This window comes from Vicugna pacos, chromosome 27 (assembly GCF_048564905.1).
Source record: "Vicugna pacos chromosome 27, VicPac4, whole genome shotgun sequence".
NCBI classification, from domain to species: Eukaryota; Metazoa; Chordata; class Mammalia; order Artiodactyla; family Camelidae; genus Vicugna; species Vicugna pacos.
This window is the reverse complement of record NC_133013.1, coordinates 27,350,230-27,377,569: the sequence shown is the minus strand read 5'-3', so window position 1 is coordinate 27,377,569 and position 27,340 is coordinate 27,350,230. Positions and strand designations below refer to the sequence as shown.

The following is a 27,340-nucleotide window of genomic DNA, read 5'->3' as shown; positions in this document are numbered from 1 at the left end:
AGAAAACTGCGGAAAATCAAAGGCAAGAGGGAACTCCTGTAAGCAGCCAGAAAACAAAATACACCTGCAACAAGGAAGCGACTTGGACTCAAAGCTTACTTTTCCACAGAAACAACGGAAGTTAGAAAACAATAAATGGTATTTTCAAAATGATGAAGGTAAAAAGTAACTGCCAACCTAGAATTCTCTACATGGCAAGAAAACTTTCAAGAATAAAGTTGAAATAAAGACATTTTCAGACATACTAAAACAGGGAATCTGTCACCAGCAGATCTGCACTAAAGGAAGGGCAGAGATAGAATGACCCAAAGAGAAAAGTCGGGGAGGAAGAAATAAATAGCAATGAAAATGGTAAATACGTAAGTTTAAACGAATTTGCATGAAACATAAGAACAACATGTTAGATTTAAAACACAGATAATTAAAAACATAACAACAACAGCAAGTGTATCATACAATAGCTGAAGCACTGAAGTCCTTGCATCATCTGGGAGAAAGATAAAAGTACCAAACAGACTTTGATAAATCACAGATTTATACTGTAATCTTCAGGTTGACTACTAAAAGAAGAATAAAAGAGTATAAAACATCACAATTAACAAAGGAAAATAATGGAATAATAAAAAGTAGTCAAAAAGGCAAGAAGGAAAAGAAACATATCAGGCAGGAAAAATTAAAAGCACATAAAAAATAGTAGATTTAAATCCAAATATATCAGTGATTATATTAAACATAAATACATTAAATATTCTAGTTAAAATCTGAAGACTGTCAGACTGTATTAAAAAAAGAAAACCCAACTATACTAAGTTAACACGGGACACATAAAACATTTAGAATTCAGAAAGGCTAAAAGTAAAAAGATTGGAATAAAAGACGCACCATGTCTAATTAACAGAAAACTTGTGTAGCTATGTTAATTATAAACAAAGTAATCTTTAAGGTAAGAAGTGATACCTGTGACAAAGAGGGATATTTCACAATGATAAAAGTTCCAAGTATGAAGATGTAACATTTCCAAATTTGTAAGTACTTAAGAAATGGCTTCAGAAAATTTAAAGTAAAATAGCGACATAAATACTCAAAGAAATAGACAAAGTTATAATGAGCACAGAAGAAACCAAGTGTGTACACACACATCAGTCAAGTCACGAACCGAGTAACTTAACGAAACACAAGTGGCCTAACAGACATATACAGAATTCACTAACAACTGCAGAACAGTAATTATTTTAAAGCACATACAGCAAGACAATACATTTCCAACAGTTGAAATAGTTTATCAGACCTTTAAAGTAATTTAAAATAAGTTTTCTGATAGTATAATTACAAAGAGAAAACTAAAAATCTCTATATATGCAGAATTTGAGAAACAGACTTTCACCCATAACCAAAGAAGAAATCACAATGGAAATTAACAATTTTTTGAGACTAAAACAATAATAATAAAATCTGTGGGATACAGGTTAACTCTGCCTATCCTAAAATTATAGCATTATATGCATACATTAGAAAAGAAGAAAGGTTAAAAATTAAAGAGGTAGCATCTATTTCAGGAAACTAGATAAAGAACAACAAAATATACCCAAAGGGGAAAAAGCAGCATTATTCATAATTCCCCAAAGCACAGGCCAAATGTCCATCAACACTGGACTGGACACACTGGAATCCAAACCCTGGAATACTACGCAGTAACAAACATGGGCTACAGCAAACACAACGCGGTCAGTCTTACACACTCAAGGCTGAGTGAAGTAAGGCAGATACACAGTAACGCAGGCCATGTGATTCCACTGGTACAAAGCTCAAAGACAAGCAAAGCAGGACCACAGCGCTCAGGGACAGGGACTCTAGTGGGACGACGACGACGAAACAAGTAAGTGATTCCTGTGAAGTTCAAGTTTCTGCCTACCTCTGAGGGAGAAAAAGGACTGTGATGGAAAGAGGACGCGGGAGCGTCGGGGGTCCTGGCGGTGTTCTCTCCCCGACTGGGGGGCCATGCGGATGTTCACCTGACCATTCGTCAGGACGTGTGTGGGTGTTTCTGTGCCTTTCCATATGTGTTCTAGTTCTCAATAAGGAAAGTGTCTGAAGAGCTCCTCCTCAAAGTAGCTATTTACGCAAAGGTGCTAGTGTCTTTTGAATAGCATGGGACAAAAAGCTGACAGACTTCCGAACTGATTTTGGGAAGAAAAAAGGAAGATGTGCTGTCTCAGAAGCAGAAACTGCCGAGCTGGCCCAAATGCTCAGGTGAAAGGGGAAGCGGTTCCAAGGGCACTCAGACCAGCTCTCCCAAACCCGTGCCTCTGCAACACGCCACAGCTTGCAAGACTGCTACCCCACTTTCAGTTCTAAGATCAGGAAGTAAAGAATACACTGAGAAAAAGGCACTCAAAACACATCAGTCTGCAAACTTAACAAAGGGTGACTCTGGAAAAGGTACCACCGTGGAATGGAGGCAGAGAGTGGGGTCTGGATGAGCACCAGCACAGCGCTGAAGTCCATTACGACTGGTCAGAATCACATTATAAATTCCAAAACATCTTCCCACTACATACCATTTTGACTATTTTAATGAAGCTAGTTGAATAACTACAACTTAATGTGATAAAAAAGCTTTAGGGAGCTGGAAAAACCTGAGCTTATTCCTAGTTTTCACACATCCCAGTGTTTAATAAAAGAGCTGCCTCTGTGCAGCGTCCATACCATCACGGTCACCTGAGTACTCCACCAGGAGTTAGCTCACTTGACAGGGTTGAGGAAAACCACACGAGCTCTACAGGAATGATCTCTTTTAAGACAGGATTAACCAAAGGTTAAGGAAAAGCTGAAACCCCTACAGACCAGAGTTCTCTTACAAGGTCAGAGAAAGTACATTTTAAAGTTAATTACCGAAAATCTGTGTCACTATGCTGTATATCAGGAACTAACACAACCTTGTAAATCAAATATATTTCAATTAAAAAAATACCCTGAAATAGGGTAGATACAACACCAACAAAAAGAAAGTTAATTATGTAAAGCTCTCAGAAACATGGGGAAATGCTTATATTGTGTTAAAAACTAAACATAAATTTGTTATACCATAGGTTTTTTAAAAATCTGCAAATATATCGAAGTATTTCCCAAGTGGAATAATATCCTTTATTCTCCATACTTTTCTGTACCTTCCAACTTTCCCGTAATAAGCATAAATTAGGGTTTTTTTAAATGGGATTTTTTTTTAGCAGTAACACTCACCATAGATTCTCTTCCAGTGGTTTTATCCATAATTGTTTTTCTACCGTCATTGCAAAAGTCAACAGAGTGAAAAAGGCAAATATTTTCTCTCCATTATGATAAATCTGACCTCATGGACTCCCTGGAGAGAGTCAGCAGTTAACACCTTGAGGTGGTTTGCAGTGTCCTTCGTTCATGTTCTACTAGGTAGCTGGTCTTTCTCCCGTTTATTTACAGGGGCTTCTCCTTATTAACCAGAGAAAATTAGCCTGTGTGCTATGAGCTGTAAATATTTTCTTGTGGTACGACATCTCCCGTTTGCCTTGCTTACAGTCATTTCTGTCATGCGTTAATGCTTGGTAACTATGCCATCAAACCCATCAATTTCTTTTAATGGCTTTATATAACAGAAAAACCTTATCTACTCCAAGATCATAGTGTATTTTTCTATCGAAATAGGGATTTTATTACTTTTGATTGATCACATAGTTTATGAATAATTTGTACCCAATTCTTATTACAAGTGGGTACAAACTGAAAAACCTATAAACTCATTACTGTATTCCTTTTCTGAAGTTATTTCAGTGACTTCCCAGCTTAAGCTTTAGAGACAAATTTTTCTTAAAATCAGGATTTCACCTACAATTCTTTTCAAATGTTAGTAAGCGTTAGGTCTAAAGTCTCACTAATCCATGGTTTAGTATCATACACGATATTCAAATTTCCAATGCTTCACAGTACATTTACAAAGTTACTAAGAAAAAACGGGACCACCATTACCAAAGACACCACAGATGATGGTTCTGAGTGCCAAGCTGAAGGAGCAGTTTAAGACATCACTATACTTACGGAGAGCGAACTACTTTCAGTTTGTACAGAAAATACACTAGCCCTCGACTTCACCCTTTCAAAAATGGGAAGAGACGGAATTTCCTTCTTCTTAAAAAACACACTTGTAGCCAAACGCACAGAAACAGAGAACAGACGGGTGGCTGCCAGGGCTGAGGTGTGGGGGAAATGGGTGATAGTGGTCAAAGCCTACAAATTTCCAGTCACAAGATGAATAAATTCTGGGGATGCAATGCTCAGCATGCTGACCATAGTTAACAATACTGTACTGCAAACTTAAAAGTTGCTAAGATAGCAAAATTCTTACTTATCACAAGAAAAAAGTGGTAACTATGTGTTGTGATGGATGTTAGCTAAACGTATCCATTTCACAATATACACATATAGCAAATCATGATGTCCTACACCTAGAACCAGTACAATGTTCTATGTCAATTATGTCTTTAAAAAAAAGATTAACACTAGAAAAATACCTTCTGGTCAGTACCAGAAACATTAAGAGCGCTTCTATATTCTGAGAAAATCTTTCTTCTCTGGATCTGATTCTTATTGTGCCAAGTCACCTAATGTGAACAGCAGACTTAGACACACACATTAATAAAGGAAGTGACAGGACCCTTTGCTAGAGTCAAATCCACACTTGGAATATCTTTTTTCCTTTGGAGCTCTTCAAAGCTGCCACATTTCAACTGATTCTTGGCTTTCCAATGATATTTTAATACATAACTTTTGGAAGGGCATTTCTTGCTTCTTTTGATGTTGTCAGTTGCAAAGCTCAACCCCACAGATCTACTTATCCATGTTGATATACAACTGCAGGTATGCCAATTTCTAACAGAGACATGCAGGTAAGTTCTTTCATAAGCTTAAATGATGCAAAATTCACAAGTGCTGCCAATCACTATGAGCACAGCAAGAAAATCCTCGAAAGACCCAGAGCAATTTTAAAATTACAAACTAAATACATAAAATAGCAACTGACACTCTTTAAAACATTAGAAGACTGTTTTTAAAATGCCTTTTTTAGAGCCCTTGTTCAACTAGACACATTATGGAGAAGGCACTTCATGGTTAAAGGTTGAGAAGTGTCACACACTGTGTCTCAAACTCTGGCTACAGAAACCTTTGTGAGCCACATCCTTCAAGAAGATAATCTGTGAAGGTTTTACAGATTAGTAAACTTTACTTACATTATATTCGTCACATTATATTAGCTTAAATAATACTAAGTCAATACTTATGCTCAGAGTTGTAAATTATTTCGAAAAACCCACTTGCTATGGAAGAGCCATAATCAGACAGACTGTGAGCACATCATATTCTGAAGTCCTGCTCTGGGAACAGCCTTGCCGAAGATTAGGCCCATAAATCGAAAGTACATGGTAGCAGAAACATACTTTCGAAATCACTTCAAATTGAAATGATCAGATCCAGTCTATTTTACGGTGGCAACTATGATTCGTCACAAGAGCCTCCTGATACCTGGCCACCAGCCTTGCCCATCTTTAACTCAGTCTTCTTCAGAATGCTACCAGTTAGCTTCCAAAAGAACTGACGGTGACATCCCCTTACTTCAAATCCTTTCCACAGCTCCCAAATGCTTCAAAGCCAGAAAATTCAAAATTCTTAGTGCTGTACATCTGGTTCCCATCTACCTTCCCGAACTCCTCTCCCACCTCCACACGGCCTGCCGCCTGCTCTAGCGACACAAGGTGGTTATCACCGACACACGCCTGCTTCGTGCTTCCTTGCCTCTGGAGCTGTCTTTCCTCTTTCTTTTTTCCATTTATTAAATTACTACTCATCTGTCAACACCCAATTCAAATGACTTTTCACACTGGCAATGATATAACACACTTCCCCAAAATACATTTCATTCTTCATTTCAGAGAAGTCGCTATTGTATTTAATTCTCGAATAGCAAAATTTCATCTATGAAGACGTGAATACTATTGACTTTGATTAGTTTATATTTGTAGTGAATATCCTAAAAATTCACTGCTGTTTTTCTTAGATTCGGTCCCATAGGCGCTTAATGAACACCGAGTATGTCCTAGGTAGTCTTGTCTTCAGACTGGACCTGAAGCCTTTCCTACAGCTAATGCATGTGAAACAGGACGTCAGTGGGATTTGTTCTCTTGTTCCAATACTGTGGCGAAGGCCTAAACTCATAATAATGAAGTACCCCCTTCTCTAGCGTCAAGGGGACCACGGCTGGCACCAGTGCCCTCTCTCACGACTTACTGGGAGTTCCATTCTCTTTCAATGAGCACCATCATCAACATTCTAACACCTTCCCTTACTGTAAGTCTAAACAGGCTTAAAGAAGGGCAGGTTATCGGACTTTCGGGGGAACACAGAGTTTATGAAAAGAAGACATTCCCTCCTCTCTTGGGGAAAAAAAAGTGTATCTGAATCCAGAAGGTAAGAGTCAAAGTTTGAGTCATGGAAAGAAAGGCAGACTGGTACTTTATTCTGTTTGGTCGCCTGTGCAGGCAAAAGACCTACTGATCTGCTCCTCTGTTACGTGCACAGAGGAGGAGAGAAATGGGGAGAGAGTGTGGTGGAGAAGTGCCAGACAGGGAGCAAGACCGTCACCCAGCTTGAGTTCTCGGGAACCAAGGGGTATGAGAAGTGCAACCCTCCCCCACATGCGCCTGCAGGCTCTAGAACCTGCCTTGGGAGGCAGATTTGACTGGGTCAAGTCTTGAGGCCAAAAAAAGACATCCGTATCAGTCATGTGGTGCGAATGCCACCAGTTAGGATGAACCAGAAAATGTAAACAAGTCTTGCGAGGCACTGCCAATGCCTGCGGAATGGGGTGGGCTGGCGCTCACTGTCAGCAGTAAGCTGGAGCTGCTGCAGCCTCCTGGCAATGAGCTTCAACAGTCGTGCTGAACAACCAAGAGAAAAAGACCGTCACCTCAATGCTGGGACAGCATGCGGAACTCTCCTCCCCGGTCACTCCTCCCAGTTTCAGCACCAAAGGGAGAAAGGGCACAAGAAAGAGATCAGAGTGTGAACTCTCACTCACCCCCAGTTTTCAGCCCAGATTAAGGTCTGGTCTATCCTGGGAGAAAGTGGTAAGAGTGCTGGATCAAGCCTGTGACTCATGTCACAGCATGAAGAGAGCTAAGTCTGAAATACTGGACTGAGACCAGAGCATTCGAAAATTACGGAAAAGTCCCAAGACACTATTAAGTACTGATATCCAGTAAGAAAGGGGATTCTGACTGGGAGAGTTAGAAGGCAGTTACCAGATAAAAAGTAAAACTGATCAGTGTTTATACCCTAGCAAACTGAGACCCTCAATGAACTAGCTGCACATAGATGGACAGTCTCTGAAATTAGCTTCCACATACACTGGTGTGCTTACCTTTCCATTTCTCCGTTTCCTTTTTCTGTTAAGCCCTGGTTTGAGCTCTATTATACTATTAGATTTAAGTCCAGAAGCAGTCCATCAATTTTCTCACTGTTTGCTGCTCTGTCTGGAAAATGCTAAGTAGGTAAGAGCCGTACTTCTGCATCGAGGAAGACACCATCAAAGTCCCAGATCAGAACGGGAAAACAAGCACTACTAACGATGGAGGGCGATAAAGCAGTAGCAGGTGTTTCAAGTAATAAAGTAAAGGAGATGGATGAGAACAAAACTCACAGAGTAGACATTAATTTGATACCTCAATGCTTTCAATGTTCTGTTCACCTTTTAATGATCCAACCAAAGAAGAAATCCATAAAGAGGCTTATCTGACAAAGAGGAAAAACCAGTATGTAGTAAACAGACATTGTTCAACTGCATGATACAGAGGAAAGAAAATAAAGGTTCTAAAGAAAGAGAGGAAGAGAAAACAAGGGAAGGCTGATCAGGAAGTGGGACCTGCACTGGGCTCACACGGAGGGTGGACAGGCATGGATGATGGACAGAGCAGAACAACTCCTAGGTGGACGGGAGACAGTGATGTAAAGTGGCTGTGACACAGTGCAATATGGATACATACCGAGACTGAACTGCGCGTAATGCTCAAAAATCTAACTGCAATTAGTACAGGTTTCTGGATTAGGAAGGACATGAAAAGGAAAGCAGAAGGTTAGAATGTACATGTCATTGCTCTACTAAAAGAGAAGGTTTAATCTTCCATTGGAGTAAGTATATTCGTCTTCTGCAGGATCGGGAAAAAAAAAAAAAGCACAGCTTGTCTACCTGCTTTGAAAAGTAGCTTTGTAATAAAAGGTCTCTTCCCTTCCTCCCTGGGGAGGCACTGCTAACTTGGGCCTCTCAGAACTGAGCTCCTGAAAATTCATATTACAGAAAGGGTTTCATTGTAGTGGGGTTTCTGTTTTCATTTTCTGGGAAAAAGATTTAGAAAGTATCCTGTGATGAGCTTTATTTAATATATGCACAAACTGGAAAAATTCTGTCTATGTTTGTTTTTAGAGAACACCCTTCACTGACTTAATCAGCAGGCATCTGTTGAGCACTTGTCCTGTGCTGTGCAGCTTAACAGTAAGGGAAGACACAAAGTCACGTTAATGCTAATCCAAGGATAAATTATGAAGAATACGGAGGAAATATTGCTGGGCCCCTGCAAAAGCACGGGCCTGATGATGGGGAAACCTGCTTCTCTTCAGAGACTTACTGGGGATCAGAGTGGGGCTCACTAATACAGTTCTGTTTCACAGTTCAGGGGAAGGCTAGCAAACGGGCAATAATTAAACCTTAACACAGCAGTGGCTTTCCAGTTACCCAGATCCTACTGATTACTGGCCAGTGAGAACCGGAGTTCTCCATACACAGGTCACCGGTTACAAAGGAAGGCATTAAACAGAACAGTGGGCAAGTGGAAGAAATAAGTTATCATTTTTGCAAGGTTTTTCTCAAACCGTAGCAACAACCCTTAGAGAAATCTTTATTTGGTAACAGTAGACTCATAGATGGAATTTCATATCCTGATGAATCACATTCTTGCAAGTGACTGAGTTCTCTATACCCCAGAAGTACTGAGCATTGGCAGGACCACCAAAAGTGACACGGCTGAGGGTGGGAACAGACGGTGGAAGGAAGCAGAGAAAAAAGGATGGGTTAAGTGTTCATAAAAAGGACAGGAAAAGAAAACAGGCAAATCATTAAACCAGCAACACTTTATCCAAATAGCTGATTTTTAAAATTCTCCACATTTAACTGTATGTATTCTGTACATGTAACTAAAGAGAGGTAAAAAACCAAACACGAGGCATCCACAGTACCCTGAGATAGGTGATTTTCCCCCCACTTATTCCATGTGAAAAAGATTTGGAAGATAATCTCTCTCTACACCATGATGTGCATTTAAATCCCAGGAAGGCTCCCATCTCCTCCTGTGATTCCACGTCCCGCATCTTACCATCGATCTACGAATCAGCGACAGCCTGGTCTTTGCCTTATTCTCAGCAAATTCCAGGCTGCTGATGTCTTTGAGACGAGCCTTATATTTATTCATCTGTTCCACGACAATCAGCTCCACACAGCTGCAAGGGGAGGAAAGAGAGAAAACTGGTAAATCAAATAAACTGTAGCACCACAGACTGCTTTTCAGGTAAGTGTGGCAGACAATTGGTAGATGAAAGGAAAACCAACATCCCTTATTTTACGAGCTGAGAGGGAGGGTGTATGGGTGGGTCAGGACTTTAGCGACACCTTATGATCCACCTGAGCAGTTGTAAGTTCCAATACATCAGCCACACCCCAGACCAATCAAATCAGACTCTCTGGGAATGGTACACAAATGTCAGGCTTTTTTTTCGAAAGCTCCTTCTGCAGGAAGGGTTAAGAACCACCACTCCAGAAGGACAGCAGAGGTCCATGAGAAAAGGCTGAAGTAAAAGACAGGAAGACTGAAGTATCAGGACCACAGGTCAGAGCCACGAGACCACAGTCAGGCCAGACTACGGGAAGACACAAAGTACACGTAACCGGGTAAAATGGGATTTTAAAACGTATTTAGAAACCATAATCATTCCTAAAGAAAAGCCAAATTGGAAAAATAAAATCCTTCAAAATGAATAATGCCTAGATGAATCCAATCTAAAGAAACGTTTCATCTTCAGCATAAAAACCCCCAATAGTGCCTAGCAATCCTATTAAAAACATCTGAACTACAGAAATCATTCACTGTGTCTGCCATGTGGCCCCTGGGGTCTTGCAGGGCGACGTGACCAGCCTTACGTGGTAGTTTTACTGATGTCCTGCACACTCTGCAGCGGGTCGATGGTGTCAGGACAGCGGAGGATGCAGGGGGCAAACACAATGGCCAAAGCATTAGCAGACATTCGATTAGTGTCTTCCTGTAGAGCAATCCTAAGGAGCAAAAAAAAAAAGAAAAAGGTGAAAAAGGCAAACGGCAGGAGATGAGAGAAAGAAAATGAGTGACAGCAGCTGCACAGCACTGCAGGGACTTTCCTAGCAGCTGAAGGGAGAGCCTACAGACTTGTCCTTTGCCTCTGGAAAATGTATTTTCACTCTGTCTTTCCTTGAAGCAGTGCAGGCCAGCAGAGGCTTATCAAGGGAAATCTGTGACCTGCTGCTCCAGATCACCATTACTAGATGAACATGTATAAAGAATGCAGAGTAGAGATTTTCAGGCATTTTCAGTCATCTAAGATATTTATCCAAAGAGAAAGGCGGCTTTTCTTCCCAGCTATGCTGATGCTTACACTCAGGAGAAGAGAGACTACCCTGAAGTCTCTTAGGTCAGTAAATTCCTGAGCTCCACCTGGGCCAATCTATGAGTTAGGTTATGTCAACAGACACACATCCCTCCCAGTTTAGGCGTCAGGTAACAGGCCAGGCTACACAGTGCCACCACAAGACCGAGTTGTTACATGGCTCAAATAGGGCAGAGGAGCACCTGCCAAGCAGTCCAGCTCAGTGGAGAACTTCTGCTCCAGGGAATCGTTCCCACCCATTTGAGGCACTGACTTTATCAATAGAGAAAAAAAAAAAAGATCTGTCAGTTTTCCATATGAAGGAAAACGTCATTTATTTAAAAGAACACAAGAGAAGCCGTTAAACACTCCTTGGTGCCTTGAAGTTACCTGACCAGATGAAAGATGAGCCGCTCCAGGGTGTTGAGGTGAGTTCGGGAGAGCTGGTCAATCACGGAGTATACACCACGGATGGTCTCCTTCCTCTCCTGGAGGCCTGGAAGCAGCGAGAGCAACAAGTAAGACCGGATGTCCCCTCTTACACACCATATCTTTCTCTGGGCAGACACCAGGCTGCCGGGCAGGCTGGCTCTCGTTCCAGGAGTGCGAGCTACACGTGCGCGGCGGAAGCACAGCTCCAGTCACCGCCAGTCCCCTCTGCTGGAGCTGCACGTTCACGGAGCAGCTCCCTGATGACAGCCAGGGGAAGAGCTGCCCAGACTTTCAGGCATTTTGTGGCAGACCAATTCCCCATTAATTAATCAGCTGCCATATAATTGCTAAATCAGTCTTATGGGAATTTGAGGAGTCATGCCCCAGGGCATAAACCTTTCTAGGTAGGCCTTCATCCATATCCTACACCTCTGTAGCACTGAAAAACGAAACCATCATGTGAGGTATGGCATAGAACAGCCAGCCAACATTACACTGAATTCTTGCCTAGATTCACATTTTAAATGAACATCAATCTCCTACTTAATTTTTTGATTTGTTTATAACCCTAGTCTTTCAATCTCTGTGAGAAGCAACTAGGTGACTTACTTGTAAAACTTTTAGGACACTGACATTTGAATGAGTCTCTAAAAAAGTCAACATCTGAATAAGTGAGAGTTCACTGGCAGTTTTGTATTGACTGTCATAAGCTTACTTTTGGATCTATTAGGAACTAAACCACTGGAGAGAATGGCTGAATAATACGAAGATGGCCTTTCTTTCCCAAGTGGAGGCCTTCCCTTGAACCCAGGAAGCCTGTGCTTACCCATAGCTCGTAGAAATTCCTCATAGAGTTCAAAGGTCATGAGTGGATTGGGCAAATCACGAAGCCATTGTTTGAATACACTTGCAATGACGTGAATGTTATAGTCATCCAGGTTGACACTCTCAGCATCTATTCAGAGATAAGAGTTAGACAACAGAGCCAAACATGCGGAGAGTCAAATAACTCACTTTGGCCACCATCATCACCAAAAGAAGCCTTCCACATTCTTAATCAAACTGCCTTCTACAGTCTAAACCGTGCTTGGGAACAGTGCTGCTGTGGTTAAGGAACAGTTTTGGTTTGCTTTCCACATTGTCGTGGCTTGACAGATGTATAAAATAAAAGATCACATGTTTTCATGTCGAAGCACTGTTAAATTGTTGTAAATGTTTCTGAATGCTTGCTCTCAGTTTCTGTACTTATCCTGTAGATTGGTCCATTAACCACACTTCCAGTAGTGTCTTCAGATAACAAATGGAAAAAAGGCCCAGAAGAAATTTCCTAAAAGTCAGACTGATTTTCAGTCATTTTTACAGATGAAAGGACAGTGGTAACTGAGCCTCAGAAATGTGAAGAAAACCTTCACTCTGCTTCAGTTACAAGGGTACCCACGAGATGATCAGGATGATATAGGATGAATGATGCCGGTGGGTAGATTCCTGGTGACACAGAGACAAGCTGTGCATCTATTATGTGATTAAAAAAGATTTATTCCTTTTCAACAGTGGTAAGAGTAGCAACTGAAAATAAAACCATTCAGAATGTAGAACAGATAAACAAGATTATACTGTATAGCACAGGGATATATATATACAAGATCTTGTGGTAGCTCACAGCGAAAAAAAAATATGACAATTGAATATATGTGTGTTCATGTATAACTGAAAAGTTGTGCTCTACACTGGAATTTGACACATTATACAATGACTATAACTCAATAAAAAAATGTTAAAAAAGAAAACCAAAGTTAAATCCTGGATACACTCCAGGACTGAGACTAGAGCTCTACACAGATACATGTCAACCCACCAATTCTCAGCCTACGTAACTATGTCATCGACGTAGGAAGACAGGCAGATGCATCAGAAAGAGCACCGCTCGGAGTTGGAGAGGAGAGACTAACAGGCAGCAGCTTAGACTATGGACTCAGAAGATCTGGGGTTAAGTGCCAGCGGTGTCCCTTACTGGTGGTGAGCCTTTGGGCAAGATCCTCTGTAAGCCCTAGCTTCTTTATCTGTAAATAGGGCTAATAACTGCAGTTTATGCAGATTAGTACAAAGAACTGTTGTGAAGATTAATACAAAAACATTAACAGTGACCTGCGTCTCATCAATGGCTCGTTATTTAATTTCCCTTTGCATACATCTTCTTCTTTGTAAATTACAGATATCATGATCTTGCCTGACTGTTAGAGACTAAATGAGGTCTGTCTGAAGGGCATGATCATGTCTGGTGCAACACGATACTCAGTGTATGTTTGCTGAACTGACCACATCAAAACAAAAAATCTTAGGGGGGTAGGTATGGTTCAGTGGTAGAGCACGTGCTCAGCATGCACAAGGTCCTTGGTTCAATCCCCAGTACCTCCATCAAAAAATAAACAAATAAACCTAATTACCACCCCCCCGCAAATGTAATAAAGTTTAAAAAAAAGAAAAAAGAAAAAACAAGAAATCTTTAGAAAGCTACAAAATGATAAAACAAGCATTCCTCAGGATGGAAGGAAATGATCCACATGTGATGAAAACTAGGAGCACGAGATGAGCCACTTAAATAAAAGTTCTGGCCTTGATACGGAGGGCACTATCTTACCTGTGTCTAGACCTTGTCGAAGCTCCTTGATTTTATTATTTGAACCAGACTTTCGGTAAATACCTTCTGTGTACAGTCCATGCATTTCAATGTAGTTTATGAGCTTTTCCACCACTAAAGGAACAGTTCGGTCTTCACTGGTCAAACGGGACAGTTCAACCCCGAACTGTCGAGATGACAGCTCTGGATCATACTAAATGAAAGACAAATGTTGTTTCCAAATACATTCAAACATTTTTAAACCCAATTCTTTAAGACGAAGTACCTTTTAATTTTTCTTAAGTTTTATGAATGTAGTTATGAGAGTTAGGACGAAAGGGGGTTACGATTAATGCTGGGAGTATAAATTATAAGATTTTAGTTTCAATCCTCTTCCACTAGGAATCCCCCCCAAAAATACTAGGGTGGAGAATGGCAACAGTGGTAACAGGTTGCCGCTTCCCTTCCTGTTAGAAACCTCTTCAGAGAAAGAGGTTTGAGTAGGGAGAAGGCGGACAGGCTCTGTACGTTAAATATTTACCAAGGGCCACGCAGAAGTCTACTGGTTTGATACGACGTAGGGTAGCCATGAGACCGCTTCGGTGTTTATGTAGCCTCAGGGAAGTTTCACTGAACAGTGATGTCAGCTTTCGGCAGAGGCACACACAAGCTGGCCTGTGATTAGTGTTCTGACTCTTTTTCATTTACTGCAATAGTGTATACTGATACTGCAACTACTAACTATATTTTATGTGACTGAAGAAAAAACAGCTTAACCTTAAGACTGTGTGAAGCAGTTCAAAGCAAAGTAGAAGGCCAGGATTACCTGAGACTGAAGACCTTTTCTGAAGACATCTTTTCTTGTCCTTTCCTTCTCTTGGACCATTTTCCTTGCCTAACCCAACACTGTGTACCCTAGTCTCTCCTTCAGTCTGCATTCAACCAGTAGCAGATTCTTTTACTCAATAAGGACACTATTTTTTTTCCTAGTCTCAGTGCTATCGCTGTGTCAAACCTGTATCACTGCCCACCTGAACCGCACCAACAGCTACCCGGTGAACTTCCCCGCATCCACGTTCTCCCCTTTTAATATGTCGTACAGTATATGTAGCCTCCTTATTATCTTCAAAACTGTTCAATGGCTGATAAGTACAAGGCATTCCTGAGTCTAACATTCGAGATATTACTGAATTGATCTTAATTCCCCTTTCTAGTCATCTGTTAATACGTATGTCATATATGTGCTAGGTAACAGAAAAACAAAATCAGAGGCAGTCCTTACCCTAAGACTAGTATTAAGACTATAGCGCGAGTGTGTGGGGATAAGTAAAACAGTAAGGCAGATTATTAGGTGTTACGGAACCATAAAAATGAAACAGCTAGTTCAGGAAGGACTGGGCTGGGTAAATGATGAATGACGGTAAGACGACCTGATGCGTGGTGCCCTAACTGCTGGAAAGCAATACCACATAGTAAAGAAGGCCAGAAAAGAACTTTTCAGGCACAGAAAACACAGAACTACAAAGCTGGGCAAAACAAATTTTAAGTAATCAAGAAAAAGCTAGACAGAGAGCTTATGAGGGCTTCGGGTACTAAGTTACAGAATCTGGGGTCTTACCCTGACAGCTACGAGAAGTCAGCAGAGAATGTTAAGTAAGGGAAGACATGATTTACATTATATGCATTATGCATCTAATAGATATTATTTATGCATATATATTTATATTATTATGCATCATTCATCTACATATACTCTGTAATCCAGAACTTAATCTTTAAGAGAAGAATTTTCATGTCCACTTTGAAGCATATTAAATTACCTTAAATTAATATAAGGCAACATCTCTGAAAAGCATTTCTGAGGTGGAAGAGAAAGAACTACGTAGAGGCTGCAAGTTAAATGTCTGCGCTGTCACTACAGGAACTACGTTATGTAGGCTGTTTTGTATTTGCAACTAGATTACAGCTGGGGATAGGTCTCTCCCCTTCCCGTCTCAGAGGGTTACTGTAAGATAAGTCACAAGTGGACTTACAAAGCTCAATAAATTGTTAAAGAAATAAAATAACGTTTGTTGCAATGATTAAAACGAAATAAACTTCAGCCAAATGTCTTACTATTACTATGACACATACATGCACACATATAATCTATTTACTTAAATGTTACGGCTAGCGTGCTAGGAATGTTAACAGTAAGACTTGTGAAAGTAAAAAAATAAAATAAGATACTTGAGAGTAGTAAACAAAAACTTTAAAACAGCTGTATCTGAAACCAAATAATCTAAAGCAAACATACTAAAAATTTCTATTTCTTGAAATTAAGGGAAAAATTAATTTTACTGTTTTCCACTGAAAAAAATTAACTCTGAATTTTCATTGTAAAAAACAGTATGTTTTTATAGTTATTTTCTGTCTAAATTAACTTCCTTGCATTTTTTTTAGAAGTTTAATTAAAGTATGACATATACACAGAAAAGTACATAAACTGTAAGTATACAGCTTGATGGACTTTGGCAAAGTGAACTTACACTTGTGACCAGAAGCCAAATCAAGAGACAGAATAAAACCAGCAGTTATGTCCACCTACAGGCCCTCCTGGCAGCGGTGCCTCTCCCCCTTCACAAACAGCCAGCATCTCTACTTCCGTCATGACAAGTTAGTCTTTCCTGCTTCTAGACATCATGTTAATGGTATCATATAATATGTATACTATGAGTTAAGTTTCACTCATTTTTGAACTTTATCTAAATGGAGTAACACAGTATGTGCACTTCTGTTTCTGGACTCTTTCATTCAACATTATGTCTGTGAGTGCCAACAGTGTAACCTCATCGCCGTGGGGGACTCTGCTGTGCAAATACACCACAATTTATTTACTCATTCTATTGTTGATGGACATTTAGGTTTCTTTCAGTTTGGGAATATTTCAAACACTGCTGATATGAATGTTTTTGCCTTCTGGCACAAATACCTATGTATATCTGTTGGGTATATATCCTTAAGCGGTACTGCTAAGTCACAAGAAACACTTACGTTCAGGTTTGGGAAATACTGCCAAATAATTTCAGAAGCAGTTAGGAAAAAAAACCAAGGTAAATAAAAAAAAAAAAAGCAGTTAGGCAAACTTAAACTCCTACCATTAACGTATGAGAGCTCGACATCCGTCCTGCATCCTTGCTGAGGTGCTTTTCCTTTCAGCCTTTCTAGTGGGTACATATCTCACTATGGTTGCAATTTGCATTTCCCTGATAATTAGTAAAGCTGGGCACTTCTCCACACATTTACTGGTCATCTGGAAATCCTTTTTTGTGAGGTGTTTGCTGAAGTCCTGTGCTTATTTTTTTATAGAGCTGACCACCTTTTACTGACTTATAGATGCTTTTTACATATTGTAGATACAAGCTGCAAATAGTGCAAATCTTTAGTGGTTACCTTAAAGACTACAACAGTATCTTAATCCAATCAAGGACTGCACTGTAGTTTTCACAAAGCTCAGCCTATCACTGCTTCACCTCCTTTCCTGGGTATAGCTCTTCACAGGTCTCACTGGATAGCCTAGCGTGTTGACTAGGGTTCTTCTTCGAAGGTGGTTCATACAACTCCAGTTTTTCCTCTATTTGGCACCATGAGACTGCAAAACACTCTAATCTGCTTTTCTATTTAGCTTCTTAGCCTTTTGCCCTGTGCAGCTTAAGAATTTAGAAAATTCCTTGAGGGGAAAATCTCTGAGTTTCAACTTCTCTATATGTCTGGATCATGGTCCCTCAAATCTTGACAATCCCAAACTCCAACTTCTGTCTCTATAGCCCTATGAGATTCCTAAAAGCTTTGAAGGCTTCTCTTGATTCTTGTAATCCTCTGCCCAGAATCTTGGTTTCCTGTCCTACAGCAAAAATGGACAAACTTCCAGCAGGAGGAAAACTCCTCACAGATACAGATTCGCCAACCTGCAATTCTCTTCTCTTGAGGGTCTAGACCCCTAAACTCCAATTTCCCTAGGCAGCTTTCTGACACCTGGCAATAATTTTTTCAGCTTTTCTCAGCATGAGTCTGCCAGAAGCTACTCCATTTTAGCTGGAAGCAGATGTCTCACCTTCGTTGTATTTTAAGCCCTGAGTCAAATTTCATTTTGTACTTTGCCATTATTTGTCTACTAACTTGGAACAGATGCAAACTATATATGCTGGCTGTAAACACACACACACATTTTACATAGTTCAGATTCGTACGGTATTGTTAAAATGATATGTGACTAATAAGTAAGAAAATGTGATTATATGTCAATAAAAGCCTGAAATATTTCAAAATGGTTGCTTTACTGAAGCATAAGGGTGCCAGAAAACATGTTCACTACCTTTTAGACCTCTGTCTGCATATCCAAGCAGAAATACGTAAAAACACCAGCTATGCTGGTGAATTTTGCTGCTCATGTTAAAATTTTGAACCGTAGCCGACCACTTTCAAGGGAATTTCTAGGAACACTTACGAGTGTTTAAAGAAGTAGGAAACCTTTAAAAGAAGTGTTTTAATAAGTTGTCATTTGTGAAGTCACTTTAGTAGCTCCCACATAGTGAAGCTGAACATAGTTCCAGAAAAATCAATTCAGTTATATGTACCCATCCCTCTACCTGGGTATGCTGCATCATGATATAAAACGTGTTTCTTACTACAATTTGTGGCCAAAGAGTCTGAAAACCACAGCTCTATAAAATCACCAAAGAGGCCTTGCTGTCTTCCCTCAGGCACAGCAGCCCAGCAGGCCTGCTGTCACTACTCACAGGTGAAAGCTTCTTACCTTTTTAGAGCACTTGACTGTGGTTTTCAGACAGCACCTCTTATGGCAAGCATACTTGCATACTGAAAAAGAAGTTAACAATGTAGCATCTTCAGAAGTCTCTACATCAGCAACAAGGACTTAATAAGTTTACCACTTTATTTTGAACATAAACTTTTTCTTTAAATCTGAGACTGTTATAATATCATACACATATACTTTGTACATATTAGAATGAAAAAGGGGTCTTAACCCATCCTTTTCAGGAAAATGAAGTTGAAAACATGCCTAAAATTTCTAACCACTGTCTATGAAAAAGCTTTTTATTCTTTCAAGACTGCCTGCTCCCTCCTCCCCACCCCTACCATATGCCAGCAGAGTATTTATCTATCTTTGTGGTTTGAGTCACAAATTAGCACTCATCTTCCCCTATTATATGTGCTCTACAATCTGCTAAAATGCCAGAAATACTATTAAGAATCATTCCAATGGGTAAGGAAGGCATTACTGTCCAAGACCCTTACTGAAATAAAAACAAATTTGATAGCATGTTAAGATATAGGGAAGGTCTTATTTACTATCTTAGAAGGTCTAGAATAGAGGAACCAGAACATAAGACTAACAGCTGTGATTGGGAAGATAAGATAAAGAAAAGGTTCAGAGCAGAAGTAATTTCTTGGAGTGGAAGATCCAGGGTGGCTAGGCAGTGGGAAGCGGGGAGAGGCACGCAGAGAGGAGGACACTGGGAAAATACTCGGCCCACGTCACTCTGGTACACCAGCTCTGGCTCCTGCATATCAACACCTGCATATCCTTCTTGAGCTTGTAAAGGATGACTTGCAGGGTTTTCAAAGCCCAGATCAAGTAGGGGAGGCCATATCATTGTACTGGTGAAATCATCAGTATAATTACAAAAAAAGTTAGTTAATCCTATTAAGAAATCAAACCAAGCCGACCCAAGTAATAAAAAAGCAGATTCTTTATACTTCCAGTTTTAGATGACAGAGAAGACTGTACCAAACCTACAGGAGTCAGACTGACACTAAACAATCCAGCACATGGCAAACCACCTCCTGTTTCACTCTCGCTATATAATTTTTTATAGACTACTGATAATAAAACAATAGGAAAATCATTGCTGAACCATAGAACAAGCGGACGTATCCAGTAGTAGTGGTTAACATGATTCCCATCCTTGCTGTCCTACTGGATCCAGCCCTTCCTAATATTTGTCCAATTCTGGCCCACGAGTAAACAGAGCCTCACAGAACTGCTGGAAGCACCAGAGTAGATGTATGGAATGAGGAGTGGAAGTTAAGGTCCTCTGTAAGCCAGAACCACACTGACCTACAGAAATCTTAACTCACATTCTAAGATTTATAAGTTCTGATGAAAGGATTATAAAAGGAAAAAGTACCTTTCTGGTTATAATCTAAGAATTTGTTCATTAATTCATCAATTCATGTATAGGCCCATCTACCCAACAAATATTAAAACTTACAATGTGCCAGAACTGTTCTGGGCACTAGAGATACAGAAGAGACAGATTAAGTTTCCTGACCTTACAGAGCACACACTCTTGTGGGACAGTCTGACAAACAAGAAAACAAATGAACATTTAATGTAACATTGGGTAGTGAGAAGTGCTATAAAGACTAGAAAAGCTGAGTAAAGAGACAGTGATTTGGGGGAGAGGGTGGTGTTTTAGACAGCAGAGTAAGGAAAGAGCTCTCTAATATTTGAGCGGAGACATGAGTTAACTGAAACAGTAAGCCATACTAAGAGCTGGGAAAAGAGCATTTCAGACAGAATGAGCTGCAAGCAGGGGGACCAAAGAGCAACAAAATATCTCACTTGGCTACAAAGAGCAGGTGAAAGGGAGTATAATGCGAGATGAGGTTAAAGAATTAGGCAGTGTGAATATCTTCTTTATGTTAAAGAAGATATAAGAAAACTCACAGAAATAGAAATACCAAGTGGTTTTAAACAGTTCCTCAAAGATCTCTCATACTTACATTTGCAAACGGAGGCTCGGTCCATTATCCATATCAGAGAAGAACAGTACTCACAGTACGTAGGGATGCTATATTGGGTGGCCTTAAAGATGTGACCATTGTGCTCCTCCACCTGGATGAAAAAAAAAAAAAAAAAAAAGGAAGCTATTTAAGTTAAAGCCAACACAGTAAATGCTGCCCTAACCTGTCAGGCAACGGGAAATCCTTCAATCCCTTGTTGTCTTCATTGGGCACTTATGCCAGAGGAGAATTATAATCTTCTGAGAAATAAAATAAAGATAAAATATATGATCCCTGATTTCAAAAAGCTAGGAATCTAGCAGAGAGACAAGACCAACTTATATGAAAATCAGAAAGCAATGTTATAAACATATAAAAGCTGTCTTATGCAACTCTGAATCAGCGTGTTAAATTAAAAGCAACAGTTCTCAAACTTCTTTTAACCTCAAGAACCTTTTATGCCTTTGAAAATTATTGATGATCTCAAGGAACTTCTGTTTCTATGAGTTATGAGTTAAAAATTGAAACAAAAAAAATTTAACTATCCAATTCACTTAAAATTAGCATTAAACATATGATATGCTAACCTAAATAATATTTTTATGAGAAAGAACTGTATCTTTAAAGCAAAACAAAAAAAGGACCAACAAGAGGAGTACTGTTTTACATTTACATAAATCTCTTTAACGTCTGACTTAATAAAAGACCCCTGTATTCTCATATCCACTTCTGTATTCAATCTTTTCAATCAGTTTAGTTTGAAATACATGAAGAAAATCCAGCTTCATACAGATATGAAATTGGAAAATGGAAGAATAATTTAATTATTCTTACATCTAATGATACTATATCAAAATTCTGAAAATGATAACTTAAAGGTTAATTGAAATATGAAATCTAAAATCATTATCAATGAACTCTTCGTATTCTGTGACTTTAACATCCATTGTTCTGGGCTTCATTAAAACTTACAACCTTTACTTCAAAGTACCATTAAGAAAATAAAAGATAAGTCACAGACTTGGAGAAAACAGTTGAAAATCATATCTAATAAAGGATTTCTACCTAAAATATATGAAGAACTGTTACAACTCAATAATGAGACAACTACATTTTTTAAATGGGCAAAAATATCGAATAGACAGTTCAGTGAAGAAGTACAAATGGCCAACAGATAAATGAAAAGATGCTCACAAGGATTAGCCACCAGGGAAATGCAAATTAGAACCATGATGAGATACCACTTCACACCACTACACAATAATAACTACTGGTGACAGTAATAACTACTGGTGAGGGTGTGGAGAGACTGGAACCCTCAGATACTGCAGGTGGGGTGATAAAACGGTGCACTTAGTTGGAAAAACTGTTTGGCAGTTTCCGAAAATCTTAAACCTAGAGCTACCACATGACCCAGGCATTCCACTCTAAGGTATATACCCAAGAGAACTGAAAACACATAGCTACATAAAAATCTGTACATGAATGTTCACAGCAGCAGCATTCACAAAAGCCAAAAAGTAGAAACAGCCCAAATACCCAACAAATGATGAAAGGATATAGAGAACGTGATATATCCATAAAATGGAGTAGTATCTCAGCACTAAAAATGACCAAACTTCTGACATACCCAACATTGCTGAACCTCAAAAACATTTTGCTAAGAAGCCATATGCAAAATAATGCACATCATATGATTCCATTTATAAAAATGTCCAGAAAATGCGAAACTTGAGAAACAGCAAGTAGATTAGCAGTCGCCTAGGGCTGGAGCTGGTAAGGGCAATGACTGCAAAATGACCCAAAAATGCTTTTAGGGTGATGTAATGTTCTAAAGTTGGATTGAGGTGATGGTTATAACTGTGTAAACTTACTAAAAATCACTGAATTGTACACTCAGAAGGGATAAACTACATGGCAAGTGCCTCAATAAAGCTGCTTTAAAATAACTTTTGGTCTAGTCTGCACTTAAAATTGACCACTTTACCTGTACATGATTTTGTAGTATTATGCACTGGTCATTCAGAAAATACCAGAAGAATGGGGAGCAACTGCTGAGGATGGAGTTTCTTCAGGGGGTGATAAAAATGTTCTGATTATTCAGTGGTGATAGCTGCCCAACATAATGAATATAGTAAAACCTGCTAAAATGTACACTTTGAAATGGTTAAAAATGGTACATTTTTATTTCATATGAATTTTGGCACAATTTTCAAAAAGGGTAGATCAGCTTACAGTTCAACTCTACAAATGATTTTTTGGAGACAACCATCCTATGCAGCTGTTGCATACTTCCCATTCCCTTGAGAAGTATCAACTGCCTTGATCTGTGCTAAGTTGTCAGCAGTTTTACCCATGATTGCTTTTGTGTTGACTCAGTGAAAAAGAAAAATACTGTCATTATTACTAGGAAAATAGTTTTGATCTTGCGAAATCCCTGAAAAGGTCCCAGAAACCCCTGCAGATTTCACACTTTGAGAACCACTAGACTAAAACATTTATATAAGTTCACAAAGAAGTATAGAAAGATACATACCATACTGTTAACTACAGTGGTTATCTCTGCTGAGATAAAACACCCAGTAATAAATGTAGTATGAAATAGCAAACACCTAGATACAGAAAACTTTAAAACCCTTTTGGAAAGACACAAAAATAGACTTCAACAGATGAAAAGATTTGAAATCATAAAGATGTCAGTTCTCTGCCTGTTTATTTAAAAATATAAGGTAATCTCAGTAAATGTACTAACAGATTTTTCTCCCTCCAACTGGAGAATCAAATTCAAAGTTCATATAGAAAAATAAATAAGACTAATCAGAAAAGTTCTGAAAAAGAAAAGTAGAGAGCCCTGCCAATTATTACACATAATAAAAGCTTACTAATTAAAGTAGTGGAATTGGCTCATGAATATTCAGATCAACTAGGGGAACAGGATGAAAAGATTCCAGCATAAAGGAGAATTCAGAATATAAAAAAGAATGACATCTCAAAGTAGATGGGTAAAGACAAACTCTTAAATAAATGGTGTTGAATTTGGTAACAAGTAAAATTAAATTTGTATTTCATACTACACATCAGAATAAACTCCATAAAGATCAGAATTTAAATATAAAAAATGTGACCACTAAAGTATTCAAATAAAAAACTGAGAACTTCTTTATAACATTTAGGTGGGTAGGTGGGGAAAATTTAACTGGGACCAAAAATTAAGAAATTTTGGAAGAAAATACTGGTAAGTCAAATTTCATAGAAGTAAAAGTCTTCCATATAGCAAATGATATCAAAAGGCAGATCAAAAGGCAGCTGACAAACTGGGAAAACATTTGCAACTTATATCACAGACAAAAGGTAATCTTCTCATATACGAAATTCTTACATATTGACAAAGATCAAAACCCCAATAGAAAAATGGATAACAAATATAAACATTATAGGCTACCGGGGGAAAAAAAGCAAATGGTACTTAAGAAGAGATACTCAAGTTGATTGGTATTGGGAAAAAAGCAAACTAAAACTTCAGGGAAATACAATATTCCTCATCTATCAGATTGGCAAATATCTAAAAATTTAACAACCCATTTTCATACATTATTGCTGAAGCTGAAAAATGAAATTATCCCACTTGGGTAATAAGGCAACATTTATCAAAATAACAAACGCATTTTACCTATGACCCAAGAATTCCAATTCTAGGAACCCCCTCCTCCCTCTAACCCATACACACACACACACACAGAGTCATTCGCAGTGCCATTAGTCGCCGTAACAGCAGGCTAGAAACAACCCAATCCAGCAAGGAGTATAAGGCAGCTATAAATCAGATTTCTACGCCCAGCTATTGTACTGGGTTTGAAATGCTGCTCTAACAACTTCCCATAACAGCAGCTTAGAACAACACCCATTTATTATCTAACAGTTTTGTCGGCCAGAAGTCAGACACAGGTCTCACCGAGCTAAAAGCTGGCATTTTTCAGAGCTATGTGACTCTCCGGAGACTCTGGGAGGTAATCTGTCTCTAATCTCAACCATGTTGTTGACAGAACTCAGTTCCATTTGCTCGGAGGCCCAAAGTCCTGCTTCCTCGCTGGCTTCTAGCTGGTGGTTGTCCCCAGCTTCTAAAGGACGTTCACACTCCCTGACTAGCAGTCCCCTGGTCTCTGTCTGCAAAGCTACAAACAGGGGCTGCATCCTTCTCCTGCTTTGACTTTACCTTTTATTTTTCTTTTTGGCCAAATAGGTTTTATTGTTTTTATTGCTTGTTACTACTTTTATTAAACAATGTTAGGCTTGTAGGATGATTAAGAAAACAACGAATATTCTTGGAATTTGTACACTCTATTAACTGATATAAATCAATCCAGTCTTCCATTATAGCAGTTAATTTTCAGGCTGCACAAAGATAAGTAATTCATATTCCAAACATAACAAATCACCTCTGGGTTAATCATCCAGTACTAGTCGCAAATTCCTACTATACGGCTGCACATAGGTACAGAATTTTAGCACAAGGCCGATACAACTGAGAAAGCATCTCCAGGCTAATGGCGATGGAGGCACTAGAGGCGGGTGTTAGCAATGGGTACCCTCCTGAGTTCTAAGGTCTGCGAGTCAGTCAAGGCGCTTCGCATCCCTCCTGGCTGCCTGGACCAGATTCATTATCACCGACACTGAGACCAGCACCAGTTTTTAATGCAAATATCAAGTCATCAAACTCCTGGGACTCCTCACTGGCTATTACTGACCCCTGGCTAAACACATCCTCCTGCGGAAGGGAACCTGGAGCCATTTTGAGGATCTGGCTTCTGCCAGGGCTGGCCTGACTGACGAGTTGGAAGCATGCTCTCTCCAGCTGGGTGGCACGTCCCCCATGGCACTGACAGACCCCGGATGGACTTGCTGAGGTCCCCTCCAGCAGGAGGCATTCCACTCCCCAGTGTGAAGAAGGCGGTACTGTACCCTGGCCCTCCACTGGACAGCCGGCCTTCAGAGGGCAACACATATGGTAGTGCAAGATGAAGCAAACCACAAAAACGTACGAAGTCCCTGCTGATCTTGGAGAGCCTCCCAGAGAGGCAGGAGGCAACAAGCTCACCCTGGGAACACAGGCATGTTGGGGAGCAACTAGTGCGCAGACGCTGGTGCGAGCAAGTGCCTCCCTGGAGCCCTGACCTCTCCCTGTCTCTTTCACATCTTTGTTACATAAATCTCTCTGACGGACTCTTCTGCTTTATTTACTATTATTATCAATTAAAAGTGTTTTTCCCAACTTTTTAATTATGGTAAAATACACCTAACATAAAATTTACTGTCTTAACCTTTTCTTTAAATTGAAGTACAGCTGATTTATAATATTGTATTCGCGTCAGGTGCACAGTACGGTGATTCAGTTATATATATATACGTTTTTATTTTCAGGTTATTTTCCATCATAGATTATTTACAAGATATTGAACATAGTCCCCTGTGCTATACTGTAAATCCTTGTTGTTTATCTATTTTATATGTAGCGGTGTGTATCTGCTAATCCCATACTCCTGTGTGTGTGTGTGTGTGTGTGTGTGTGTGTGTGTGTGTAAACGTCCCACATCTTCTTTATCTGTTCATCTGCTGACGGACACAGGTTGCTTCCGTGTCTTGGCTGTTGTAAATTGTGCTGATACGAATATTGAAGTACATGTACATTTTTGAATCAGAGTTTCCATCTTTTCTGGATACATGCCCAGGAGTGGGACTGCTGGATTATATGGTAATCCTATTTTTAGTTTTTTTAAGGCATCTCCATACTGTTGTCCACAGTGGCTGCACCAACTTACATTCTGACCAACAGTGCAGGAGGGTTCCCTTTCCTCCTCACTCTCTCCAGCATTTATTATTTATAGACCTTTTGATGGTGGCCATTCTGATTAGCATGAGGTGACAGCTCACTGTACCTTTGATTTGCTTTTCTCTAATAATTAGCAATGCTGAGCATCTTTTTATGTGCCTGTTAACCATGTGGATGTCTTTTTTGAAGAAACATCTAGGTCTTCTATCCATTTTTTGATTGGGTTTTTTTGTTTTTTCAATATTGAGTTATATGAACTGTTTGTATATTTTGGAAATTAAGCCCTTGTTGGTCCCATCATTTGCAAATATTTTCTCCCCATCCACAGGTTGTCTTTTTGTTGTGTTTATGGTTTCCTTTGCTGTGAAACAGCTTGTAAGTTTAACTCAGTCCCATTTGTATATTTTTGCTTTTAAGCAAGCAGTAATTTTTTTAATGCCTGCCTTCACTAGCAGATTACAAACTCCTCTAGGGCTTTAATCACCCTTGTAATTACAGACATTATAGAAAAGTACATAATAAACATATATAATACAAAAGATAAGAATATGAACAATGGTAAAATATGCTCAAATGCCTTTGGGAGCATTTTTTGAATTAGAAGTACTTATATTTGTAAAATCCTAAATGGTCCTCATACTCTTTGGAAGGGAGGGAAAGCTCCTAAAAAGTTCCTTCCCCACCCCTGCTTCCAAAAAAGGGTCGTATCTGACTCTTTCATGAGTAAACATTTCCAGTTTTCTACAATTGTAGGAGGCTATCATTAATAACAAATCAAGCCACAGAATTCAAGACACATCTGTCATTCTAAGCTTTTGTAAAGGTATAAATGATTACCCCCAGGCATCTGATAAACTTATTCCTTAAATATATCCACAGAAATACTATATGATATACTTCACACTGTTGGTCTAACAATTATTTTT

General features: G+C 39.4%; 1 protein-coding gene across 10 annotated transcripts in view; it reads right to left on the bottom strand.

The window, feature by feature from the left end:
- MYO9A (myosin IXA) overlaps window positions 1-27,340 on the bottom strand; it is a 174,762-nt gene that overhangs the window by 7,694 nt on the left and 139,728 nt on the right. For all 10 annotated transcript variants that reach the window (XM_072951108.1, XM_072951110.1, XM_072951113.1 and 7 more), the window contains 7 exons: window positions 20,588-20,699; window positions 18,594-18,655; window positions 13,820-14,012; window positions 12,008-12,136; window positions 11,140-11,245; window positions 10,271-10,402; window positions 9,450-9,573 (listed from right to left, as the gene is read on the bottom strand). In XM_072951108.1, the coding sequence (XP_072807209.1) occupies window positions 9,450-9,573; window positions 10,271-10,402; window positions 11,140-11,245; window positions 12,008-12,136; window positions 13,820-14,012; window positions 18,594-18,655; window positions 20,588-20,699 (858 nt within the window). The remainder of the gene's footprint in view (window positions 1-9,449; window positions 9,574-10,270; window positions 10,403-11,139; window positions 11,246-12,007; window positions 12,137-13,819; window positions 14,013-18,593; window positions 18,656-20,587; window positions 20,700-27,340) is intronic.